The sequence below is a fragment of the Panthera uncia genome (genome assembly GCF_023721935.1).
Source record: "Panthera uncia isolate 11264 chromosome C1 unlocalized genomic scaffold, Puncia_PCG_1.0 HiC_scaffold_3, whole genome shotgun sequence".
Taxonomy (NCBI): Eukaryota; Metazoa; Chordata; class Mammalia; order Carnivora; family Felidae; genus Panthera; species Panthera uncia.
The window spans coordinates 62,440,991-62,465,581 of record NW_026057584.1 but is presented as its reverse complement, the minus strand read 5'-3'; the positions used below and the strand labels follow the sequence as shown (position 1 = coordinate 62,465,581).

At 36.2% G+C, this 24,591-nt stretch overlaps 1 protein-coding gene and 1 non-coding gene across 4 annotated transcripts in view; one reads left to right on the top strand and one right to left on the bottom strand.

Annotated features, from left to right (window-relative positions):
- Positions 1-24,591, top strand: part of LOC125911849 (Bardet-Biedl syndrome 5 protein homolog) — a 42,194-nt gene that overhangs the window by 6,850 nt on the left and 10,753 nt on the right. For 2 of the 3 annotated variants that reach the window (XM_049616050.1, XM_049616049.1), the window contains 8 exons: positions 3,474-3,609; positions 6,552-6,647; positions 9,043-9,105; positions 10,864-10,998; positions 14,900-14,983; positions 15,927-15,950; positions 19,086-20,207; positions 24,428-24,585. In XM_049616050.1, the coding sequence (XP_049472007.1) occupies positions 3,474-3,609; positions 6,552-6,647; positions 9,043-9,105; positions 10,864-10,998; positions 14,900-14,983; positions 15,927-15,950; positions 19,086-20,207; positions 24,428-24,585 (1,818 nt within the window). Of the gene's footprint in view, positions 1-3,473; positions 3,610-6,551; positions 6,648-9,042; positions 9,106-10,863; positions 10,999-14,899; positions 14,984-15,926; positions 15,951-16,106; positions 16,521-19,085; positions 20,208-24,427; positions 24,586-24,591 lie in introns of those variants that run through there. The other variant, XM_049616051.1, reaches the window with a different exon arrangement.
- Positions 817-923, bottom strand: LOC125911946 (U6 spliceosomal RNA). Its single transcript, XR_007454525.1, has one exon. It is a non-coding gene; the product is annotated as a U6 spliceosomal RNA (small nuclear RNA).

The following is a 24,591-nucleotide window of genomic DNA, read 5'->3' as shown; positions in this document are numbered from 1 at the left end:
CTCTCTCTGCCCTTCCCTGCTTGCTTTCTCTCTCTCTCTCTCTCTCTTTCTCTCTCAAAAATAAATAAAATATTAAAAAAAGAAATTCTACTGAAGATTCTATTAAATTAGCTACCAAGGAAGTGACAGTGAAATAGAGAGTTCATTCAATTCAGATAACCAAGTTGGATAATTCAGTTAATGAATTAAAAAGATTGTTTTTCTAGCAGTAGAAAGCATTCTGGGTGTTTGCCCTAAAGAGTTTTATTGTTGTTTTTCTTGTGTGTGTGTGGTTGTTTTGGTTTTATTATTTGCTAAATTCTTTTCACTATGTTAGCTCTTTTTAAAAAAATATTTTTTTATGTTTATTTATTTTTGAGAGAGAGAGACAGAGAGACAGAGCATGAGCAGGGGAGGAGCAGAGAGAGAGGGAGACACAGGATCCAAAACAGGCTCCAGGCTCTGAGCTGTCGGCACAGAGCCCAATGCGAGGCTCAAACCCATGAACCGTGAGATCATGACCTGAGCCAAAGTTGGACACCTAACTGACTTAGCCACCCAGGCACCCTTCTTTTTTTTTTTTTCTTTCTTTTTTTTAATTCTATATAGAAATGCAAGTTTACACTTTCTCATTTCCGAGCTATGTAGAAACAACATATGTGCACATAGATTTTCAGGTGTCACTCAACTTCGTTCTCATGTCATAGATTGCTTTACTGGAATATTTTTCTAGTAAATTATCACAAGTTCATTATTCAGCGCCACATGTTGTGCTTTGACTCATATCATTTCCTCCAAGTTAATCTGCAAAGAGTGGCAGTTTGCTAAGAAGCTGCAGAAAATCTGGAACGCTTCACGAATTTGCATGTCATCCTTGCACAGGGGCCGTGTTCATCTTCTCTGTATCGTTCCAATTTTAGTGTATGTGCTGCCAAAGCGAGCACTGTAGCTCTTTATTTTTAACCAGCCCTAAGTGCTATGATTTTTTTAAATCTTGGCTAAGATGACAGGCAAAATATGCATATACACATATTTATACACACACACAGAAATATATATACTATTGTTTTAATTTGCATTTCCTTATTACTAGTGATGTTGAAATTTTTTTGGCTATTTAGTTTTCTATTATAAATTTCTTAATTATGCTGTCATCTGTTATGTATGTTGCAAATTTATTTCTTAATTTCCTAGTATATTATTTGATTTTGCATTTTGTTGATGATTTTTTAAAAATATTTTTTTAATGTTTATTTATTTTTGAGAGAGAGAAACAGAGCATGAACGGGGGAGGGTCAGAGAGAGGGAGACACAGAATCTGAAACAGGCTCCAGGCTCTGAGCTGTCAGCACAGAGCCCGACGCGGGGCTCGAGCTCACGGACCACGAGATCATGACCTGAGCTGAAGTCGGCTGCTCAACCGACTGAGCCACCCAGGCGCCCCTAACGTTTATTTATTTTTGAGGGGGGAAGAGGGGCAGAGAAAAAGGGAGACAGAGAATCCAAAGCAGGCTCCGCACTGACAGCAGCAAGCCGATATGGGCCTCGAACCCATGAACCATGAGATCATGACCTGAGCTGAATTTGGACATTCAACCAACTGAGCCACCCAGGCTCCTCAATTTTTTAATCTACATAATGGTTTAGATTTTTTGAGATATAATTCATATAGCATAAAATCTGCCATTTTAAAGTTTACAGTTTGATAGTTTTAGTATTTCACAAGATTGTACAACCACCATCATTACCCAGTTCAGAATATTTCTGTTACCCTAGAAAGAAACCTTTATAGCACTGTAGTCCATATGTCACTCCCCATTCCTTCCTTCTCATAGCCCCTGTTTTACCACTGTAAAAACCACTGTTTTACTTCTGTCTCTATGGATTTGCCTATTTGAGACATTTAATATAAATGGACTCATACAATATAGTGCCCTTTTATATCAGACATATTTAACTTATATAATGTTTTCAGCATTCATCCATGTTGTAGCATGTATCAGGACTTCACTCCTTGTAACTAAATAGTATTACATTGTACGGATATATTTTGTTTACTCACAAACCATAGACATTTGGGTCTTTTCTACTTTTTAGCTATTTTAAATATTTTTCAAATTCTGTTGGACATATATGCCTAATTCCCAGTTCTGTTGGACATATACCTAAACCTTAGCTCTTTATTTCACTTTACTTAGAGATGTAATACGAAAAGGAGTTTGAAGGAAGCATAGAAACTGCTTTTCTTCAATATTAAAAAATAAGAGTTCCCCCACAAATAACTCACAGCATAGTTTCCATTTTTTCCACTGGTTAAACATGGATGATTATAGCACTAAAGGAAATTAAGATTTATAGGCAAATGCTCAAATCCTCCTCTTTCACAATTTTTTAAATGTTTATTTATTCTTGAGAGAGCAAGGGTGAGCAGGAGAGGGGCAGAGAGAGAGGGGGCAGAGGATCCAAAATGGACTCTGCACTGACAGCAGAGTTTGAGCATGTTTGTGGGGGCACTCACTCACAAACTATGAGATTGTGACCTGAGCCAAAGTTGGATGCTCATCCAGCTGAGCCACCCACGCACCCCTCCTCTTTCACGACTTATATGTTAGATTAATTAAAGTAAAAACCATAAGTTTGACAATGAGTATTATGATATATGTCAATAACTTCTAAAGTTACTCAGGCTAAGAAAACCCTTTAGTTTTATTAAATGAGTAAATTAGCCTATAATTTTGTGGAGTAAAATTAGAAGTAACAATCAAATGTGATCCAAATAGGTATAATGAAACTAATCAAAACTAATAATAAATACAGAATTATTTACAGAATAATTATATTACAGAAATACAGAAGAAAATTATTTATTATTTATCAGTAAGAAAGCATGGAGAAAAAAACAAAGGGATTTTATATATATATATAAAACACACACACTCGCACACAGATACACACTGTCCTGTGGTCTCTTTTGGAGTTGGTACACATTCATTCCAATTTTCTGTATGGAGGTGGATGTGATCATAATGTTCTCAGGTTGCAATGAGAAAAGTAATTGGACTCCTGTTTATGTCCAAAGAATAATGGTGCCTTTGACTAAAACAGAGAAATGTAATGAAGCATTTTGTTTGATAGGGAAAAGAATTTCCATGTCTATTATAGGTAAGCATTGTTTTTCAGCTTAGAGGGAAAATCTGTTTCCTTTCATTTGTGCTGTATGATATGTGCTGTCTTAAAAATTAGACATGTAAAAATAAACCTGTTTATTTATTTTTAAAATAAATAAACATTTATAAATGCTATACCAAAATGATAAAGACTAAAAGACTGATCACCGAAACTTACTGAAAAGCAAATTTTTAAATTTATTATAATAATTACTTGAGTGATGTACATAAAGTATTAACAACTATATATTTTGGTAGGTAGGTAAACATAACTTAGGAAAACCACATTTTCAGGGTGGTTTAGTCTTTGTTTGTTCTTTTTTATAGAGCATATGAAACTTCTAAAATGTATCGTGATTTTAAACTGAGAAGTGCACTCATTCAAAACAAGCAACTAAGATTATTACCACAAGAACATGTATATGATAAAATCAATGGAGTATGGAATTTATCCAGTGATCAGGTATTGTGCAAAAAGCTAATGAACCTTTTGGGTCAGTGCTTTGTAATTACTTTTCCATTTATCATTGAGTTTGTATGTTCATTTAACTCTTAAAATAAACATTACATCTGATAAGTTAGCATTAGCTCTCAATATAAAATAATATTCCGATTTTCATATTTTCATGGTTCTGTGCTCTTTTTAGTTTAGCAGCATTTGTTCTATGTAGAATTTACAGTTGGAGTAGACCTTGGAGATTATCTAGTTCAGTCTCCCCATTCACTTATAAATTAAAAACTCAGGCCCCCAAAATTAAATGACCTCACACATCTAGTTCATCTGAGAGCTATCTTCTTCCCCCCATGCTGTACTACCCTCCAATTCTTGATAACTTATGCTGATGGAGGAGAGCCATGGGTGGACAGTCATGGAAGCCTTTTAATTTGGTCTTTATGGAATTAAACATATAACTCATTTGGTGATTCCTACATCTATTATTGTAACTTCTCATTTGCTCCTGCAGTTAAGACCAGTTGAAACATACAAGCAACAAATAGTTGGAATAAGTAACAAACCAATTTCTAGAGAAAAATTTGTGTCTTACTAAGAATAGTTTCCAGCCTTTGTGTGTGTTATAACCTAGATTAGACTGATAACCACTGGATTAAAGCTATAGCATTTGAAGGAAAAGCTTTTTGCTAAACATTGAATCATAAATTTAAATTACAATTAATTTCTAGTTTTAAACTCTGGTAATGGTTCTATAGTATATAGACAGCTTTCCATCTGAATAACTACTCATCAGGAATCAGCAAACTTTTTACTCTGAAGGGCCAGATGGTAAATATTTTAGGCTTTGCAGGACATACTGTTTCTGTCATAACTTCTCAGACTTGCCATTGTACTAGGAAACCAGCCATAGGCAACTTGTAAACAAGTGAGCATGGCTGTGTTTCAATAAAACTTTATTATGGACACTGAAATTTGAATTTCATACAGTATTCATGTGTCATGAATTATTGTTTTGACTTTTTTCCAGCCATTTAAAAATGTAAAAATTATTCTTGGCTTCTAGGCCATACAAAATGAAGCAGCAAGACAGATTTGTCCCACAGACTGTAGTTTACAAACCCCTGCTTTAGGTAATAGCTTAGATGTCACTTTCTGAAACCTTCCTTTTGTGTTGCCTATGCAGTCTGTACTTAATTGCCACCTCAAATTATTCCTGTTCTAAAATACAGAGCTTGTCTATACCCTCACATTAGATTGTAGGCTTTATAAAGTAGGGGTGGAATTACTCTGTTCAGTTAGATCCTTACCATCTAGCACCACACCTGGCATTTTAAATTAATTAATTAAGATGTTCAGGATTATCAGAAATATTTTATTGAAAATATGGATGTTAGGGGCGCCTGGGTGGCGCAGTCGGTTAAGCGTCCGACTTCAGCCAGGTCACGATCTCGCGGTCCGTGAGTTCGAGCCCCGCGTCAGGCTCTGGGCTGATGGCTCAGAGCCTGGAGCCTGTTTCCGATTCTGTGTCTCCCTCTCTCTCTGACCCTCCCCCGTTCATGCTCTGTCTCTCTCTGTCCCAAAAATAAAATAAAAAAATAAAAAATAAAAATAAAAATAAAAAATAAAAAAAAATAAATAAAATTAAAAAAAAAAAAAGAAAATATGGATGTTATTGTAACCTAACTTATGTTTATTGAAAAATAATAAAATAAAATAAAATATGCCCTCCTATTCTTTTAAAAAATCCTTAGGAATTTTGCAAGTTCTGTTCTTCTAAAATGAGAGGAAAGAATGATATAAATAATTACTCCTTCTAAACTCAGACTTAGTATTGTTTAATGGGATGTGCACCAGGAATAAGGAGGCTGAAATTTTTTGTATAACAATTTCTTGCAAAATGAGAGTGGATGAGGGAAATATAGATACTTATATTTATGTTTATTAACAATGATAATTGAGAAATAAGTGGTCTTTTTTTTTAATTAATTTATTTATTTTGAGAGAGACAGAGACAGTGTGTGTGGGAGGAGGGGCAGAGAGAGAGGGATAGAGAGAATCCCAAGCAGGATCTGTGATGCCAGAGCAGATCCTGATGCAGAGCTCAAACCCATGAAGTGGTGAGATCACGACCTGAGCCGAAACCAAGAGTCAGACACTTGACCGAATGAGCCACCCAGGTGTCCCAATAAGTGGCCTTTTCTGATGTTTCAAACCTGCTTATCCCAGAAGAGGGCTTTTTAGATTTTGGATTTGTGAGTTAATGTTTTATGCCCAACCTCAAAGTATAAAATAAATTCCTCTGGGAGTATATGGTGGAGAGAAGGTAAAGGTAAAGGTGGATAATGATACAGATAAATGGTAGAAGCAGCTAATTTTCGTGCCATGCTATTAAGTATTAAAGATTTTTTTAGCTATCATCCTGAAGTAATTTTGTTGAAGGGCCATGTAATTGGAAAACAGTTTGATTTATAGTTAGCATTGAAGAGCTATAAAATAACTCTTACGGACTAATGGGGGTTATCACATGTGTTTTGTCTCTCTTACCACAGTTCCCTTGTCTTAACTTACTCCAGGTTTTGAACAACAGTCCTAATAAGATGTAACACTTGTAGAATGCTTACTATGTGCTATACATTGTGATAAGGACTTTATAGGGGTTATTTAATCAAATCTCCATTTTACATTTGATACAATGCACCAAGAACAAATCTGCCCGTGCTCAGGCAACTGGTAGGTGCTGATGGCATAACGATTAGAGTCTAACTCCAGAATCCAGGCTTTCAGTCATCTAGTTGTACTTCGATTCAGTGAATAATGAAGTCATTAATACTCCATGATACTCAATTCTAGTATTCTCTGCTACTGTGATAATCAGAATTACTCTGGTGTTTAGAAAATAAAGAGTAAGTATTCAAACAAATGATCATTGATGTATCTCTCATCTTTCACAGGGAAATTTAGGAACCTTTTTTATTACCAATGTGAGAATTGTGTGGCATGCAAATATGAATGACAGTTTTAACGTCAGCATACCATATCTGCAAATTGTAAGTGCATGCATTTTGGTGACCTTGTTTTAATGTAGATTATTTCTGTTCAGTAGTTAATGGAACTTTCAGGATTAGATGAATTCTATCTCCCTCTTTTTTTCTCCCCCAAGTTTATTTATTTGGAGAGAAAGAGAGAGTGCACAGAGGAGGGGCAGAGAGAGAGGGAAAGAGAGAGAATCCCAAGCAGGCTCCACACTATCAGTGCAGAGCCTGACATGGGGCTCGAACCGTGAGATCATGACCTGAGCCAAAACCAAAAGGCAAGGGCTTTAACCAACTGAGCCGCCCAGGTGCCTCTCTATCTCCCTCTTTTTAAGTGGCAACAGTGTAGCTAAGAGCAGACTTTTAAAATGTTGAGAATTTACAATTTCAGCATAGAAAAGACGCAACAGTACTTACATTCAAGGGAAACCCCAGCATTATCAACTTGCTATTAAGAGAGAAATATGCAGGATTTTCAAATTTTTAGTAGTTACCATACAGATTAAGATGTGTCTTTCTTTCTTTTTTTTTTTTTTTTTTTTTTAAGATGTGTCTTTCTTAGGTTCCAGTCGGAGAGTGTTAGCTACTAAAGTTCTCCATAACCTTTTCATGAGGTAGATGTATAGTGGTTCTTTGCAAGTCTTAAGCATACTGCTCCACACACTTTGTTTTGGCTCTCTTCACACTTTCTGCTTTTAAAGGCAGAATGAAGTCTTTAATTCTGTGAATGAACTGTTTTCACTGTTTACAGAAACAGCATTAATACAAGCTAGATTCATACTACAGGTTTGGTGAAAGGAATCAAGATGGTTTTTAGTGATAATGATTTTAGCTTAAGTTCAATTAAAGCTGTTAAAATCCAAAATAAGAACTAACTACATCTGAGACCAGTTGTTTTGAGAGTAAAGGCGGTTCTTTTTATATCTTCTGCTAAGTATGTGATTCAGTGAAACAGATAGTAAATTCCAATAAACTGAAGAATTTCATTTACATAAGGAAATTACATATAGGACTCTAGTGCAAATTAGATGGAACGTAAAAATAGTTAATGAAAATCCTGTGTGATTTGTCTATGGTAATCACCCTTATTGTGGGATATAAGAAGTCTTAAGACTAGGCAGTTTCATTAACAACTATTTATTGAATAGACACAATGTATGTGATACCTGGAAAATGTCATTTTTTAAGACTTCTGAGTTTACAAGGATGGTTCTTTGTAAACTGTTCCCAAGCCTATCTTTTGCCAAATCGTTTGATTTCTGAGTTACTTTAAAATATCTGATTGTTGGGGTGCCTGGGTGGCTCAGTCGGTTAAGCGGCCGACTTCGGCTCAGGTCATGATCTCACGGTTCGTGAGCTCAAGCCCCGCGTCAGGCTCTGTGCTGATGGCTCAGAGCCTGGAGCCTGTTTCAGATTCTGTGTCTCCCTCTCTCTGACCCTCCCCCATTCATGCTCTGTCTCTCTCTGTCTCAAAAATAAAATAAAAACATTTAAAAAAAATTAAAAAAAAAAAAAATATCTGATTGTTAATGTGACAAATATTTAGCACCCACTCTGTGCTAGGTGCTAGAGAGATAGTCGTGAACACCATGAACCAGCACACAGTTCCTGCCTTCAAAGAGTTGTCAGCCTGGTGGAGAAAACCAACACATTAAACAGAAAATCGTAAAAACTGATAGGAAGAAAATGATTTCTGGCCATCTAAAGACATATAAGAATTTAATAACCATGGCTGGGAAGATATGACAGAATCTGCATAGGTATTTGATAAACTGGTGTTTGTATTGTTGATGGCTGTTTTATATGCGTTTACATATGTTCTAGCTTGCCTGACCTAATCTGTATTGTACTAAAAAATTACTGAGTAGTAAACAACCTTGTGCTTTTTGTTCTTCAAATACGATACTTTTTGTTATTTAAGAATACAGTTACCAAAAATGGCCTTTGGAATGAATTCAGCCTGGTCCAAACAACTTGCAATCTGATATCATCACACTCTGTCACTAGGACAGTCATATCCATGTGACTTTTAAAAACTAACCCAGCCTTAAAAACCACAAAAGATGCTGGCTCTCCAGTACTAAAAGGTTGCTGGCCTTTGGTTTCAAATATTCAGAAAAGTTGTGGACTCCCTGATTGGGGGGGTGGGTGGGGATATTTGAATCAGATAATTTTATGCACATTTCAGAGATTTCCTCTTTTGATTACCTAACAAGTTTGCTGCCTGTTTCTAAGTATGAACATTTTCATTTTACTTGATCTCAGTGGGAGTGTAATGCAGGAAAGAGGGAGAATTCTGTTCTTTAGATTATGAAAAGTGGTTACTGTGTAGAAGTTGAAAAACTTGTGTTAAAGAATCACTACTATCAGATAGTAAAAACGTGCATTTTTTTTTTCATTTTACATCTAGCGTTCAATAAAGATTAGAGATTCAAAATTTGGTTTAGCTCTTGTCATAGAAAGCTCTCAGCAGGTAAGATATTTTCTATTTGTATTAATCTTTAATAGATTTTTTAAACTATATGACTGTCTATATTTTTAGTTTTATTTCTATAGTAACCGGTTTACATCCAAGAAGAATATTAGCTATAACATGAAGTTATATGAAAAGTTTAAAATCATGCAGTAATTGTCCACATAGGAAGAACCTTGCTTATGTTTGTTTCTTTGTTGGGCAGACATAACCATTATCATCATTATGATTATCATTTTTTTATGTTTATTTATTTATTTTGAGAGAGAGTGTGTGTGGGAGGGGCAGAGAGAGAGGGAGAGAGAGAACCCCAAGCAGGCTCTGAGCTGTCAGCATTGAGCCCAACACAGAGCTCCATCTCACAAACCGTGAGATCATGACCTGAGCCAAAATCAAGAGTTGGACCCTCAACTGACTGAGCCACCCAGGTGCCCCATGATTATCGTTCTTAATGACAGAGTTAAGTCACTGTACTTTTCATGTATTATCTCAATCTCTACCCTATGATACAGTTACTATTTTTTCCCCATTTTACACTCAAGGAATCCGAGGCTTAGAGAAGTTAGGAACCTTGCCCATAGTCTCACAACTAGTAAGTGGTGGGGATAGATTTTGATTCAGGTCTGACTGATTCACAAGAGTGTCCTAGGGAAACACAGATATATACAAATAGACACACACATGCACCCTGAGATTATACGGTATCTAATTATAATTGCTGTGCCCCATTAGGCCAGTTCTTTGCAGAAATACATTTAAATAAAACATTTACTTGTAAAATCACTGCTCTTCTAAATTCGAAGTTTGAATATGAATGTCTACTCACTCCTTCCCCTTGGCCTGCAGATTAGTAGCTTCCATTTACTGAGTGCTTGCTAATGTTCCAGGAACTGTATCAAATGTCATGTGTACATTATTTTATTTAATACAATTAGATAACTGTTTTATGGTTAGAAAACTGAGGCTTAAAAGATTAAGGAAAATATGTTTCCCAGCATCAGATAGTAAATTTGTTGTAAAACACAGAATTTGAACCCAAAAGTATATGCTCTCACCTTTCACAGAATGCTACTTAATTGTTTTTTAAGATTTTTTTTAAAGTAATCCCTACACCCCATTTGGGGCTTGAACCAACCCCAAGATCAAGAGTCACATGCTCCTCTGACTGAGCCAGCCAGTCGCCACCCCCCGCCCCCCACCACTACTTAATTTTTTAACACTCTTCAACAACAATCTGTCGTGATCAGGTTCCTTTCCTAATTCTTCAAGGAGAGAGCCTCAGCTAGGCCATTCCCTTTCTTCTTTTAATATGGTTTATTGTTTTTCAAGGTCTAGCTCAAGAAAAGCTTAGTTCCCTTGGCCATCATAATATGCAGTGTATTTTTTTTTAATCTTAAAATATCATCTTTGATATTTATAGATGAAATGATGTGATATCTGGCTATGCTTCAAAATAATCCTGAGGGGTGAGAGGAGGAGATTTGGGGGAGAGGGAGGTTAAATATGGAACAGAGTTGGCCACACATTGCTACTTGTCAAAACTAGAGATGGCTACATACGTGCTTATTGTACTCTTTCTTCTATTTTTGTATGTGCTTTCAATTTTTCATTACAAAAATTTTAAATGAAAAAATCAGCTTACCTGTGGTGCTCTGAAATAAAGACTAGAGTTATAGTTTATTATATACTGTGATTACCATTCCCAGGCTTGTTTTTTCTTTTCTTTTTTCTTTTTTTTTTTTTTTTTTTTTTGTACAGAGTGGAGGATATGTTCTTGGCTTTAAAATAGATCCTGTGGAAAAACTACAAGAATCAGTTAAGGAAATCAATTCACTTCACAAAGTCTATTCTGCCAGTCCTATATTTGGAGTGGATTATGAGATGGAAGAAAAGGTAATTAGTTCAGTATGTAAAATACAGAGTACGCTGAATTGCTTTTACACATCTATAAAATTCAGACATAAATACATGTGTACAATTTTGAACTTTGTTTAAAACGATGAATGTACAGACTGCTCAGTGAGCATGACCCCCTCAGCCATCACAAATTTGCAGCTATCCACCTGTCTGTCCACTGGCTGCTCCGTCGTCATTCCTGCCCTTCTAGGTGAGAGGTTTATTCAGAGAAGCGTCCACGTGCAAGGCTCCTATGATGTGGAAAGACTTCAGTCTCTCACGCTGTTTGGTTTTTATTCCACTTCTGCCTCCCCTTAGCATTTGGGCAAACCTTACAGGCCTTACAGATACAATGCTTTTCTCACAGAGCCCCACCATATAGCAACTCCAGGAGTCTACTCCATCAATAGGGCCAGGTCCGTTCCCTATTCATCAGTGCCTCTGACATACCAGTTAGGAAGTATTTTGAGTATCATGTCCATATGTCTGCTCTTTGCTTTCTGTATGATTTCTGGCTTTTGCCCCCAAACCCACCCTGCTCTCCAGGTACATGAACTCTCCTTTGGCTTTATTCTTCAGCCTCTCCAACTAGGACCCTTGTCATCTGGTCTGTCACTGGTGTCCTCACCAGCCACTACATCGGAGATGTCCTCACTGTCTGCTCTGTCAGTGGGACCCTTGCCAGAGGTTCTGTCTCTGGTGCCCTCACTGACTAGTCTTCTCACAGGTGCCCTTGCTATCTGTTATTTTGCTCAGGCCCTCACCGTACACTGTTACTGGTGCCCTTGCCACCCCCTGTCAGTAGTGTCCCTGCTGGCACTCAGCATGTTGAGCCATATCACAAAGCATATACATTACCTGTCTCTTCTGCTCTCGGACTACAGTGCGTGAGGGAGAAGATCAAGTAGGGCTGGACAGCTAAGTTCAAATCCACACCCTCTGGCTTCAGCCAGGCCTTTGTTGCCTGGTAGCACTCCTTGCACGCAGTTTTTTCTCTCCCTGTAGTACTCTGTATATAGCCCCCTCCCTTCCAGCTGAAACTTCTCTGTGGGTTGCTGACTGCATTATACATACGTTCATGTATTTCATCTCCTTAACCGTCATTTTCTGTTTTCCTCCCACTCTGCACTTCCTTCGGCATTCTCCCTTTCACTCGGCCTTCTCTGTACATTGCTCAGCAATGTCAGCCGTCCTCCAGTTCCGTCCACGTACACTGCTGTGCACGACTCCCACATCTTTTGTTCCGACCTCGACACGTTCTCTCATATTGCCAAGCCCCCAAATATTTATGAAGATATTCACATAAATGAGTGTTCCAAATAACATAAATTGAATTTCTCACTTAAAAGTTTATCTGAGTAATTTAAGTAAATAAATAATTTTCCAAGTCTCTAAGCTACCCTGGGACTTGATTGCATACCTCAAACTTGGCATACCTAAAATGCTATCATTTTTCTCCAAAGCACCATCCTACTGATGGACCTATTTGTTTATTTTTAGCATTAGTCAAAGTCAGCCGTGCTCAAAAGCTGAGATTTCCTTTTTTGTTTTTCTGATTGTCTGATTTCATACATTCAGTCAATCATACAGCCTCCTCCCTTTTCCTATCCCTTTCTTTACACTCAGACCACAATTACTGTTATGACTTTTCCTTCCAGAATAATGTTGTGGAACAAGCATGTTCCTTGGAACCTGGCAAACCTGACTTTAATCCCCATCTCACCATTTATTTGTGATTCTAGGCAAATTTGAAGTACAATTTTCTCATTATAAAATGAAGATAATCTCTCTCACAAAGTTATTGATCATGTCCATGAAATGCCTGGCATATGAGAGGCACTCAGGATGTTAATTCTCCTACAAATTCTCTGCTTTTCATTTCTTCTCTTTTCTTCTTTTTTGATCCGCAGTGCATAATAGCCAGCCATAATGACTCACTCTTATCATCTTGTGTTAAGCCCCTACTCAAAAGCCACCTCTTCAGGGAGGTCTTCCCTGACTACCATCTAAAACAGCAGCCTCCGTCATTTTTTTGTCCCTTATCCTTGCTTGCTGACTTGCTTGCTTCTTTTATTTTTGGTACCACTCATCAGTCTTCATTGTAAATAATCTCCATGCAGTCAGGGATTTTCATCTATTTTCTTTAACCACTGTATCTCCAGCAATCAGAACTAACACATAATAGGCTCTTAGTGAATATTCATAGATGTTGAATGGCTGCATTGAACACCTACTGTTCCAATTCACTGCTCTAAGAACTTTATATGCATCATTTCATTTAATCCTCCCAACAGTACTCTGAAGTATAGTATTATTATCCTTATCTCACAGTTAAAGAGATTGAGGCTTAGCTAGGTTAAGTTACTTATACACAGTTACACAACTGTGAATGTGGTTGAAACATTCAGGCTGTCCTCAAAGAATCAGGTCGCTCTTGTCAAGTAATACACTTCTACCCTACACACCCCTCCCATCAATTACCTATAGTATAGATAAAGTCTAAATTCTTTGGGCTGGTATTAAAGAATTTCAGTAGACACCAGTCTACATTTCCTACCTTATCTGCACAGCCACAGTATCTGGTTGTACAGCTTGTGCACTGCCCAACTATAAGAACCTGGTAAATGTAGTGTGAATGATGCTCCTTTGAGGTTGTTCAATACAGTAGCCCTGCTAGCTTCTTCTGTCTCATGGGACTCTTATATTCTGACCATACTGGATTATTCATCATTCTTCAGCCACATCCTGTGGTTTCTCACCTTTGCTGATGCTGGTCCCCTCTGCCAGGAATACCCTTTCCCCTAACCCTACCTATGGAAGCCATCTTCATCCCAAAAGGCCTACCTTATATGCCACTTTTTTCTTCATGAAAATTTCTGGGATTCACAAGCCAGAAGTCGTGCTGTCTATATACATTTTTATTATAATAGATAAATTGCATTTGTTACAGCTACTTTTCATTGGTTAAACCATATGATATTAATCTTTGACCATTTTTGACTAGTAAAAATGGCAATTTCATATGTTTCAACCTAGTATTTAATTATTTGTAATTGTGTTTTATCTGTTGCTCCCTTCCCACGAGATTACAGACCTTTTGTAAGGACAGGAACTTTTTACCCTTGGTAGTACTAGCATAGTGCCTAACACACCAAAGATACTAAAACATTTGAAAAATGAATATCAGTACCATATTTTATTTCGCTTTACCATTAGAATAGTCCGTGCAAATCATAGTTCTTTTACTTTTCACAAATTCTGTTTAATGACCATTTCAGTTTTAAGGAAAATGGAAAATTTGCTGTTATCCAAACTTAGTTTTTTTTAAACCATGTGAAAGAAAATCAGATAAAGTCCAATGAGAGTTTTTTTCTTTAAGGATATCTCTAAGTATCATATTAAGTATGTGTAAATTTGTCATTTTAATATTTTTGATGATATTGACTTCATATTTAAAACCTTGATGTTTAACTGATTACTCAAGGTAATTTTAATAGAATATAAATTATGGTGTATCTGGGTGGCTCAGTTGGTTAAGCCTCTGACTCTTGATTTCGGCTAAGGTCATGATCTCACAGCACATGAGTTTGAGCCATGCTTCAGGCTGCTGGCAGTGCAGAGCTGCTTAGGATTTTCTGTCTTCCTCTTTCTTTGCCCCTCCCCTGCTCTCTCTTCTCTCTCTTCTCCCTCTCTCTCTCTCTCTCTCTCTCACACACACACACCCACACAAGTAAATAAACAGAATATAAACTATGCAGTGATTTTTCTAAGATTTGAGTAGTTTGCAACTGTTTTATCCTTTTACAAGTATTTACAATTCTCACAGCACATTTTACTAAAATTATTTGTTGAATTACTATCACCTCTTTGATGCATTTTAACATCTGCTGATTTTTAGCCACAGCCCCTTGAAGCTCTGACAGTTGAACAGATTCAAGATGATGTAGAAATAGACTCTGATGATCACACGGATGCTTTTGTGGTGAGCATGATGAAGACGAGCTACTGAAAATCTTATGATTTTTAAAATCTGAGTCATGTTTAATTAAGTAATGGCTTAAGTATGTAAAACACCATAGAACGTGAGACTTTTTGAGAGTTATCTTACATATGAGTTGGAAAGCAATTTTTTCTTTAAGTTAGGGACTTGTTCTTTGAAATTACCTTTAAGTTACCAAACTGGGAAATAGTTTGAGAACACAATTATTCGGAGGATTTCAGATCTGCAAAAGATTTTTCATACCGAAGAATAATAGAACATGCTAGTTAATTAAATTAATTTAAAAATCTATACTTTTCATAATTAGTCTTTATGAGATGGACTTCCCTTCGATTTATTGGCGTATTACCTTAAAAAGGATATTTGAACAATGAACTTTTCTGTTGCAAATTTATATTATTTAGCTTTCATAGCCAGAATAATAATAATGCTTTCTATATATGGTGGTGTATAAATCTGACTAGCATACCTCTCTGGGAACAAGTATTTTTAAACAAGTGTGAAATTCGTGTAAAATATTTAATTATAAACTACTACTACCTCAAATGTATGCATTTGCTGATACATTGAAGCACTGATTGCTTTGTTTTGTTTTGCCAGCATCTTCTTCTAAACCAAAAGTAGGGATAAAATTTTATAGCTTTTAAGTCATTCTTTTTATCTCCTTTCGGGTTAACAATGCTAATTATGTACTAATTACAAAGCACATTTTTTGGAGCTTAAAGCTTGTAGTCACTACTAATGATTGGCAAGTTAAATCTGCTGCTAGCATAGTAAAGATAGATGACAAGAGCATTAGACAGAATGAAACAGAATGTGAAATATATGTAGTTACACAGTTGTTTTATAAATGAATTACCTATTTCTTAGTCCACTCACCTATTACATGTTGAGTATGTGAAATATTATTTTCTTTGTCTTATAGGCTTATTTTGCTGATGGCAATAAGGTAAGGACATTTTACCTATAGTATATGAAAAAAAAACTTTCTGTATTCTAACATTTAGTATTCACAAAACTTATGTGAATCCTATTTTTTGTTTTTTTTTCCCTCTTCCTTGCCCACCTTCTTCATTCCCATCTCATCCTCTTATCTCACAAAAAGCAACAAGATCGTGAACCTGTATTTTCAGAAGAACTGGGGCTTGCAATAGAGAAATTGAAGGATGGATTCACCCTACAGGGACTTTGGGAAGTGATGAGTTGATCTTGAGTTGAGCTGGATTTCTATTTAAAGATATCTCAAGATTAAGTACTAGTCGCCTGCTATAAGGCATGGAATAGTTTTTACATTTACAGAAAAAGCTTTTAAGAAAGAGGGGTTTTTTTAATGATTAAGGAAAAACTCATTTATCTAAGATTTTATTGCCTCTCTTCTAAAAATTATATTTAAAATTGTAATCATCACATATCTGGTTTGTAAATATGTTTATTTTGTATCTAATGCTTGTAAATTATTAGTCTACAGATATTAAAAGACTGTATCTTGTTGGGTTAATAAAGAACTTATGCAGCACCATTTAATGTTTTGAAAGCATTATTTAAAACAATAAGATTATTCTTATGGAGTTATCAAAATACTGCTTTTTTAATTTTAAAATCTGGTAAATGAATTATCAAAAAGCTCCAAATGTAAACGAACTCTAATATAAATTATGACCCTTAAACTTGTCATGTTTAGGTGACCATTTCTGTAAAACCTAAAAATTATAGCTAACTCTGAAGTATATCAACCCCTGTGTAATGTTTTGGGCACTATTTTATAAGTAATTTCAATATAGATTTGACAAGAATACATTTATTTAGTAAGGAAATAGTTTTAAATAGTTTGTAAATAAATAGTTCATTTATTGACTTTCTCCTTGTTTGTATTCATTGAAACTTCTTTGAAGTTTTCAAAAATAGAGTATTCTCAGATTTCTCGGTTAGCTAAGATTTGGCAACTTCTCTGGCATCAGTGTTTTTTGCCACTGCTTGGGTATAAAGAAACACTGTAAGGAACCTTTGTCAAATCATTGAAATCAGCAGAAAGAGCCCTCTTTCTCTAAAGAGAAAGGAATGTTTTAGAAACATTAAAATGAGATGCAACGGTATGTACAACCATAAACACATAGTACAACCAAATGCTAACCTGAGTTTAATAAAAATCAGTGAACAAAAGCTATACATTGGTTTCTTTATCTAAAAAGGAAAAGATTTGTACATTTTTAAAGGTGGGGTTAGAATAAACAACCTATGTTAAGGGGAGAAAAGGTTGTTTGAAAAATTTATACAGGTCACAAAATGCTGCCAGGAATATATTTAAATAGTTTTTCAAGCAAAACAAACTTCATAATTGCTTACTAGTAAGGAATCTTAAATGTCATAGCATGGTGTTTGCATCTGACTCATTAATCTTTTCAAATGTTAGTTGTTACTTGTAGAGAGAAATGAGTCATTTATTGTTTAAACACGGGAGCAGCTGTTCATTTTTTCTAGTGTGTTAAAACCTTCACTGACATCTATAAATGGAAAAAAGAGTCAATGAGCTCTTCTTTCAGCTGTTGTTTTAGCAGCTGACAGTACCATTGACTTCACTGTGATGTAAAATAAAAGAAAAAGTCTTTACCCATGGGTAGAAATCTTGAAGTTTAAAAATACAGAATTCACTGATCTGGGGGCATTTATTCATTCGACAAATATTTATGGAGCACACAAGGCCCTGGGGCTATAGCATTGAACAAAGCAAACCAAAAAAACTTCCTGTCTTCATGGAGCTTATATTCTTTTGAGCATTTTCATGAATACCAAAATTTGAAATTATACAGTATTTCTATAGCCCCACTGAGTTCGGAAACTGTGACAATATAATTTTATAATAAAATAGTTCATGAAGAGGTATACAATGTCATCTGCATATAAACAAAGGATCAATTTTTTTTCAAATCATGACTTCTGCATTCCCTAATCAATATGGTGTTCTATTATAATCGAGAACTTAAATTACGATTTCAGTTATATATTCTTTTCTTTTTCCTTATATAGTCTTGTTTTCCAAATTATGCAGGTGATATATAGCACTTCTTCCTCAGTCTGCTGTAGTCTGTTGATAACATTGTTTTCATGGAGTTATATCTGTATTTTAACTTTTTATTTAATGAAAGGTTATCTTCAACATTTAAAATCACAGAGTATCTTTAGTAAATCATATTATATTTGAGTTTTTTCTTTCCCTATTGTTGACTTTTAACTATTTCTATTTCTGTCTAAGCTTGATGACTCCTTTTAACCTTTTGCCTTTATTTTACTTGTTTTATTATTGTTTGCCACATCAGATCCTTTGTAGAGCAAGGCAGGGTATGAATAAATAATTTTATCATTTAATTCAATACAAATTAGGGTTTTTCCATTTAAGAATAAAGATAATTCGGAATGTCTTAGAAAACTAGCAATTTCTCTGTATTTATTATTTCAATTATGGTGGGGTATTATTATTGATGGTTTTTAAAAATAAAATTACAGTACATAAACAGAAGTTTTTAAGTTTCATACTTCTAAAAGAAAATTGTAAATCCCACTGTTTTAAATAGAAAATAAAAATTCGTATGTAACACTTATTGGAAAAGGGATTTTGCTTATGAGTATTCAGATGAACTCACCTCATATTCTTGACCTTTGCATCATTAATTCAGACAGCCAAGGAGTTTGCCACTAGACCATTTTTAGCGGACTGACTCATTTTTTATGATTCAGTTTTCTGTTAGTTCAATAAACATTTTCTTTAAACATGCCTTTATTGACATATGCTGTAATGCTTTATGTATTTTAAAGCTTTCTACTTCATTTAAATCCCCTGTTTCTTAGCTGTTTCCTTAGTGATTAAAAGTTCCAGTTGTTCCCTTCAATCTATAACAGCTGCAAGAACAACTCTTCTTTCCAAACCAGCTCTCCTAAATTCCCGTTGTTAGAGTGGGTATCTATATTTAGCCGGTGGGATTAAATTGCAAAGGCTTCAAGCTGGGCAAAGCACACTGATCTGCCTTTTTACAGCTAGACCTGTGTGCTGCGAGGAGCTAAGGCCTTCAGTGTCCCCTTCCTTACCCAGGTTACTCACAAAATGGATTCCCAGCGGGAACTCACAGAGGAACTGCGGCTTTACCAATCCACCCTTCTTCAGGATGGTCTAAAAGATCTCCTGGATGAAAAAAAATTCATCGATTGCACCCTAAAAGCAGGTGACAAAAGTCTTCCTTGCCACAGATTGATTTTGTCAGCTTGTAGTCCTTACTTCCGTGAGTATTTTTTATCTGAAATTGATGAGGGGAAAAAAAAGGAGGTAGTATTAGATAATGTGGATCCTGCTGTATTGGATTTAATCATCAAGTACCTGTACTCTGCCAGTATTGATCTCAACGATGGAAACGTGCAAGATATTTTTGCCTTGGCCAGCCGCTTTCAGATCCCCTCGGTGTTCACTGTCTGTGTTTCCTATCTTCAGAAAAGACTTGCTCCTGGTAACTGTCTAGCCATCTTAAGATTAGGACTTCTTCTTGACTGCCCGAGACTTGCGATCTCTGCCCGTGAATTTGTGTCTGATCGTTTTGTACAGATTTGTAAGGAAGAGGACTTCATGCAACTATCTCCGCAGGAACTGATCTCAGTCATTTCAAATGACAGTCTAAATGTGGAGAAGGAAGAAGCGGTATTTGAGGCGGTGATGAAATGGGTGCGAACAGACAAGGAAAACAGGGTCAAAAACCTTAGCGAAGTGTTTGATTGTATTCGTTTTCGCCTTATGACAGAAAAATATTTTAAAGATCACGTTGAGAAAGATGATATAATTAAAAGCAACCCAGAACTCCAGAAAAAAATCAAAGTTCTCAAAGATGCCTTTGCAGGCAAACTCCCAGAACCTAGCAAAAATGCAGAGAAGGCTGGGGCTGGGGAGGTGAATGGTGATGTTGGTGATGAAGATTTACTTCCTGGTTACCTGAATGACATTCCCAGGCATGGAATGTTTGTCAAAGACCTCATCCTCTTGGTGAATGACACAGCTGCCGTGGCTTATGATCCCACAGAAAATGAGTGCTACCTCACTGCACTGGCTGAGCAGATTCCCCGAAATCATTCTAGCATTGTTACCCAACAAAATCAGGTGTATGTGGTAGGAGGACTATATGTGGATGAAGAAAATAAAGATCAACCTCTACAGTCCTACTTCTTCCAGGTAAGAAGGGCTAGTTTTCTAAAAGTAGAGATGTAAAGGAAAGGCTGCTGTTTACTACCCAGTTACCTGATGTGTGAATCATTCAGGCTGCTTGCATTTTATTCTACTGGATGTCCTATCCAGTCCCTTGCACCTTTGCTACTTACAGAGCTGACAGAAGTACTTAGATCAGTTAACTTAACTGCTTGTTAATATTTAATAAAAGGTTTGGTGAAGAATGAGGTTCTAATTAATGTGTAAGTGAGGACTCAGATTTTTTTTACACTCTTTTACCCACAGTGTTAAGTTTATAGCTGATGGTGACTATAATCCTTCAAAACCCAGTGTGTTAGTAAAACCTAAATTGAAACTTTTAACCCATTAAGTAGGTTAATGTATTTCTCTAAACCGTAGTACTTCCACATTGCAAAAATTATAATTGGTCAGATTTTCAGCCTTTTTCCAGGTTTTCTTGAACTGATTTGAAATTCTTAAGGGTGGTATTTTATCTGTTATTTATGTTTACTGCCTAAAATATAATTTTGTTGAAAATGAAGAGAACTTATATAACTTAATTTACAAACTTTGGGTTACCTTCTGGGAAAAACTACAAAGGTGTCACTAATTTGAATTCATCAATTATATTTAGAAATTTTTATTTACGATGATTTTTTATTTATGACAAGTGACCACATGTATTTGGATCAGAGTTGTACTTCGACATCATACCAATTTAATCTGTTTTGTGAAACCACAGATGTGTCCAAGAAACCAAATACTCCCAACTAAACTCTTTATAGTTTGTTTGAAGTGAGTTTGTTTCATATTATTAACACATTATATTTTATCCGTTTATGAAGGAATCAGTGGCTTACCCTTTATCTTTAATAATGCCAATTTTTAAGCTACTTTGTAGCTTACAGCTAGCTCAGATGAGTTTGTTTAGATCATAGCTACTCATGGCCTGAGGTTTATGGGCACTTGAACTGGAAAGGCCAAAGATAAGTGTAGAATGTCATACCACAGTCACTGTGTGCTCTCAGTGTGTGACATACTGTGCCTTCACAAAATACTACCTTTAACCAGCTTTTCCTAATCTTGAAAAATGTAATATATATGTTAATCATTCTTAATTTTCAAAGTTCCATTGAAAAATGTTAACTATGAAATACAAAAATAAAACAGAAGCTATAATCCTAAGTGTTTGAATGCATGCCAGAAAATTTCCTAAGCTCTAATTTTAAAATCAGTGAAATTTCAGAAAAGCCAAATTGAATTTAAAAGGCAATCATTATATCTAGGAAGTAAAAATGACATAAAACACAAATGGACAGACAGGTATCTAGAAATCATAGATCAAGGAATACTTAACAGTATTATCTTTATTCTCTTCCATCCTGTTACTACTTTTTTTTTTTTAATTTAAATCCAAGTTAGTTAACATATGGTGTAATAATGATTTCAGGAATAGAATTTAGTTGTCACTTACATATAACACCCAGTGCTCATCCCAACAAGCCCATCCCCCCACCCCCACCCCTCCAGCGACCCTCAATTTGTTCTCTGCCTTTAAGAGTCTCTTATGGTTTGTCTCCCTCTCTGTTTTTATCTTATTTTTGCTTCCCTTCCCCAATGTTCATCTGTTTTGTTTCTTAAATTCCACATAAGAGTGAAATAATATGATATGTGTTTTTCTCTGACTGACTTATTTCACTTAGCATAATATACTTTAGTTTCATCTACATTGTTGCAAATGGCAAAATTTCATTCTTTGTGATCACCGACTACTCTTACTTTTATGGGCACAGCCTCTCATTTCTGGTTCAAGAAACCTGTTCAATGTTCTTTATAGCTACGAAAACAGCTACACAAAGTTGAAAAGGTCAACTCTCTGTCATTGCCCATGACTTGCTTCTCTTAAAAGGGACAAATAGTGCAACAAGATGCCAGGATAAAAACACCTGACTGTAAGAAGGGTTATTTATGACTCACAAGAAAATATATGAGAATTTCAAGGTTTATATTGTATTTTTCTGCTTGATCCCGTCTGTTTAGAATGTATTAAGTTAGGAGTAGTATGATCTTTGATTGTGTACTATAAATAGATTATGAGAATTTTTTACCTAAGAGAGGGTTGTTTGTTTTGTTTTGTTTTTCATAGAATTAAAAGATTCATCAAATCTTTGAACAGGATCCCATTTTAAAGTAATGTAGGTCCAAACCCTGATTTTAAGGATGAGGAAACTGGAGCCAGACAGGTTAAATAGCTTGACAGATCATCTATAAAAGAGCCTGGTAGACAGTACTGTTACATCTGCTGTACTAAATGCCCTGATTGGGGAGAGGATGGTGATGTGGACAGTCCTGTACAGTGTGGGCAGTTAACTCTTTAGTCTGGGATTGTAATTGCTGTTCCCATTTTTAAAAAACAGTGGATTTATATAGCTTGTTTTTGAATATCACTTAAAAGCTCTGTGCTTGACCAATTATTTAACCTTTCTGTGCCTCAGTTTTCTCGTCTGTAAAACAGATAATAAAAGTGGCAATCCTGGAGGACTGAATGAGATTACCCGTGTAAAGTGTTCCGTACGCAGCCTGTCACAGAGTCCAAACTTCATAAATGTTCATCATTATTTCTACTATACTACACACCACTTCCTTGCTGAAAGGACTTTTTTTTCAAAAATGAAAAAATTAGCGATCACAACCTAGATGTTAAAATTTGTGTGGGGCGCCTGGGTGGCTCAGTCGGTTGAGCGCCGACTTCGGCTCAGGTCACGATCTCGCGGTCTGTGAGTTCGAGCCCCGCGTCGGGCCCCTGTGCTGACAGCTCAGAGCCCGGAGCCTGTTTCAGATTCTGTGTCTCCCTCTCTCTGACCCTCCCCCGTTCATGCTCTGTCTCTCTCTGTCTCAAAAATAAATAAATAAATAAAAAAAACGTTGAAAAAAAAAAATTTGTGAATGCAGACCTAACAATGCATATGTGAGGATTAAACTGCTCATTTTATCTAGTCTTAATTAGTACTTGCTTTAACCAAAGTTATGAGGTGAAATATACATAGGCTTCTACAGAGACCCTCCCTTGACCACAGCCCTTATTATCTGCACCTACTCTTGGTATCCAGTTATTCTGGGGTTTATTCCTTCTTCTGCTACACAGATGTAGCACTACAGAGAACAACAAATCTGTAACTGCACTCCTTCAAAAAGCAATTTTCTCATGCCTTCATGTCCTAAAATGCAAAGTGGAAAAACGTAAAATTACCAATAGTAAGCGCTGAAACTGATACCTGCCACACCAGAATTACCTACCCGAGAGCATGGGCACCTAGAGAGCTGTCTGAGGCTTGCAGAAGTAGCAGCAGCAAACACAAGCAAGTTACTTCCTAATACAATTTTAAAAAAAGACAGAGGCGAGGGTTTTTCCAATGACTTACAGCAAAAGGCTAGGAGGTTATAGCCAGAACCCTGCCTATGTCAGAAATAATAAAGCGAAACAGAGAGAAACCTACACAGTTTTGAAGAAAAGAAAAAAGATATTGCCTAACATCCCAGTTGTCTGTGGACTGAGCGACAGGTCCAGCTGTCCTGGCTTGGGGAGCATGTTAAATATAGCATTCGGGGGTCACTCACATACACCCTCCCTACAGTCACAACTTCTCTTCCCCAAGGAGCTAACAGTATTAGGATGCTTTTTTCGAACCTGAACAAGACAACATGGGAAGAAACTTTGACAAGAAACCTCACAGTTCTAACCAAACTCTAGTGACTCTATTCTCTTTTTCCAGATTTTGTTACTTAGCTATTTTGGTAAACCAAGCAGAATTTCTCATTTTTCTTGGTAATCCAGAGGTAAAATATGATACTTTTGGATTGCAGTTTTATTTTACCTGCAACATCTTTGACTATCTCAGTGTATTCTTTTTTAATATATATATTTTAAGTTTATTTATTTTGAGAGAGAGAGAACAAGCAGGGGAGGGACAGAGAGAGAGGCAGAGAGAGAATCGCAAGCAGGCTCCATGCTGTCAGCACAAAGCCCGATGCAGGGCTTGATTTCACGAACTGTGAGATAGTGACCTGAGCCAAAACCAAGAGTCAGATGCTTACCCAGCTGAGCCACCCAGGCGTCCCACTATCTCAGTGTATTGTAAACAACACATAGAATATAGCATATTTCTTGGAACAACTGTAACTCTTTTCTAACAAGCTGTACAATTCCTTATATATTTTTCTTTCAGCTTGACAACATAGCATCCGAGTGGGTTGGACTTCCACCTCTGCCATCAGCCAGGTGTCTCTTCGGTCTGGGAGAGGTAGATGACAAAATCTATGTAGTTGCAGGCAAAGACCTTCAAACAGAGGCTTCGCTGGATTCAGTATTATGCTATGATCCCGTGTAAGT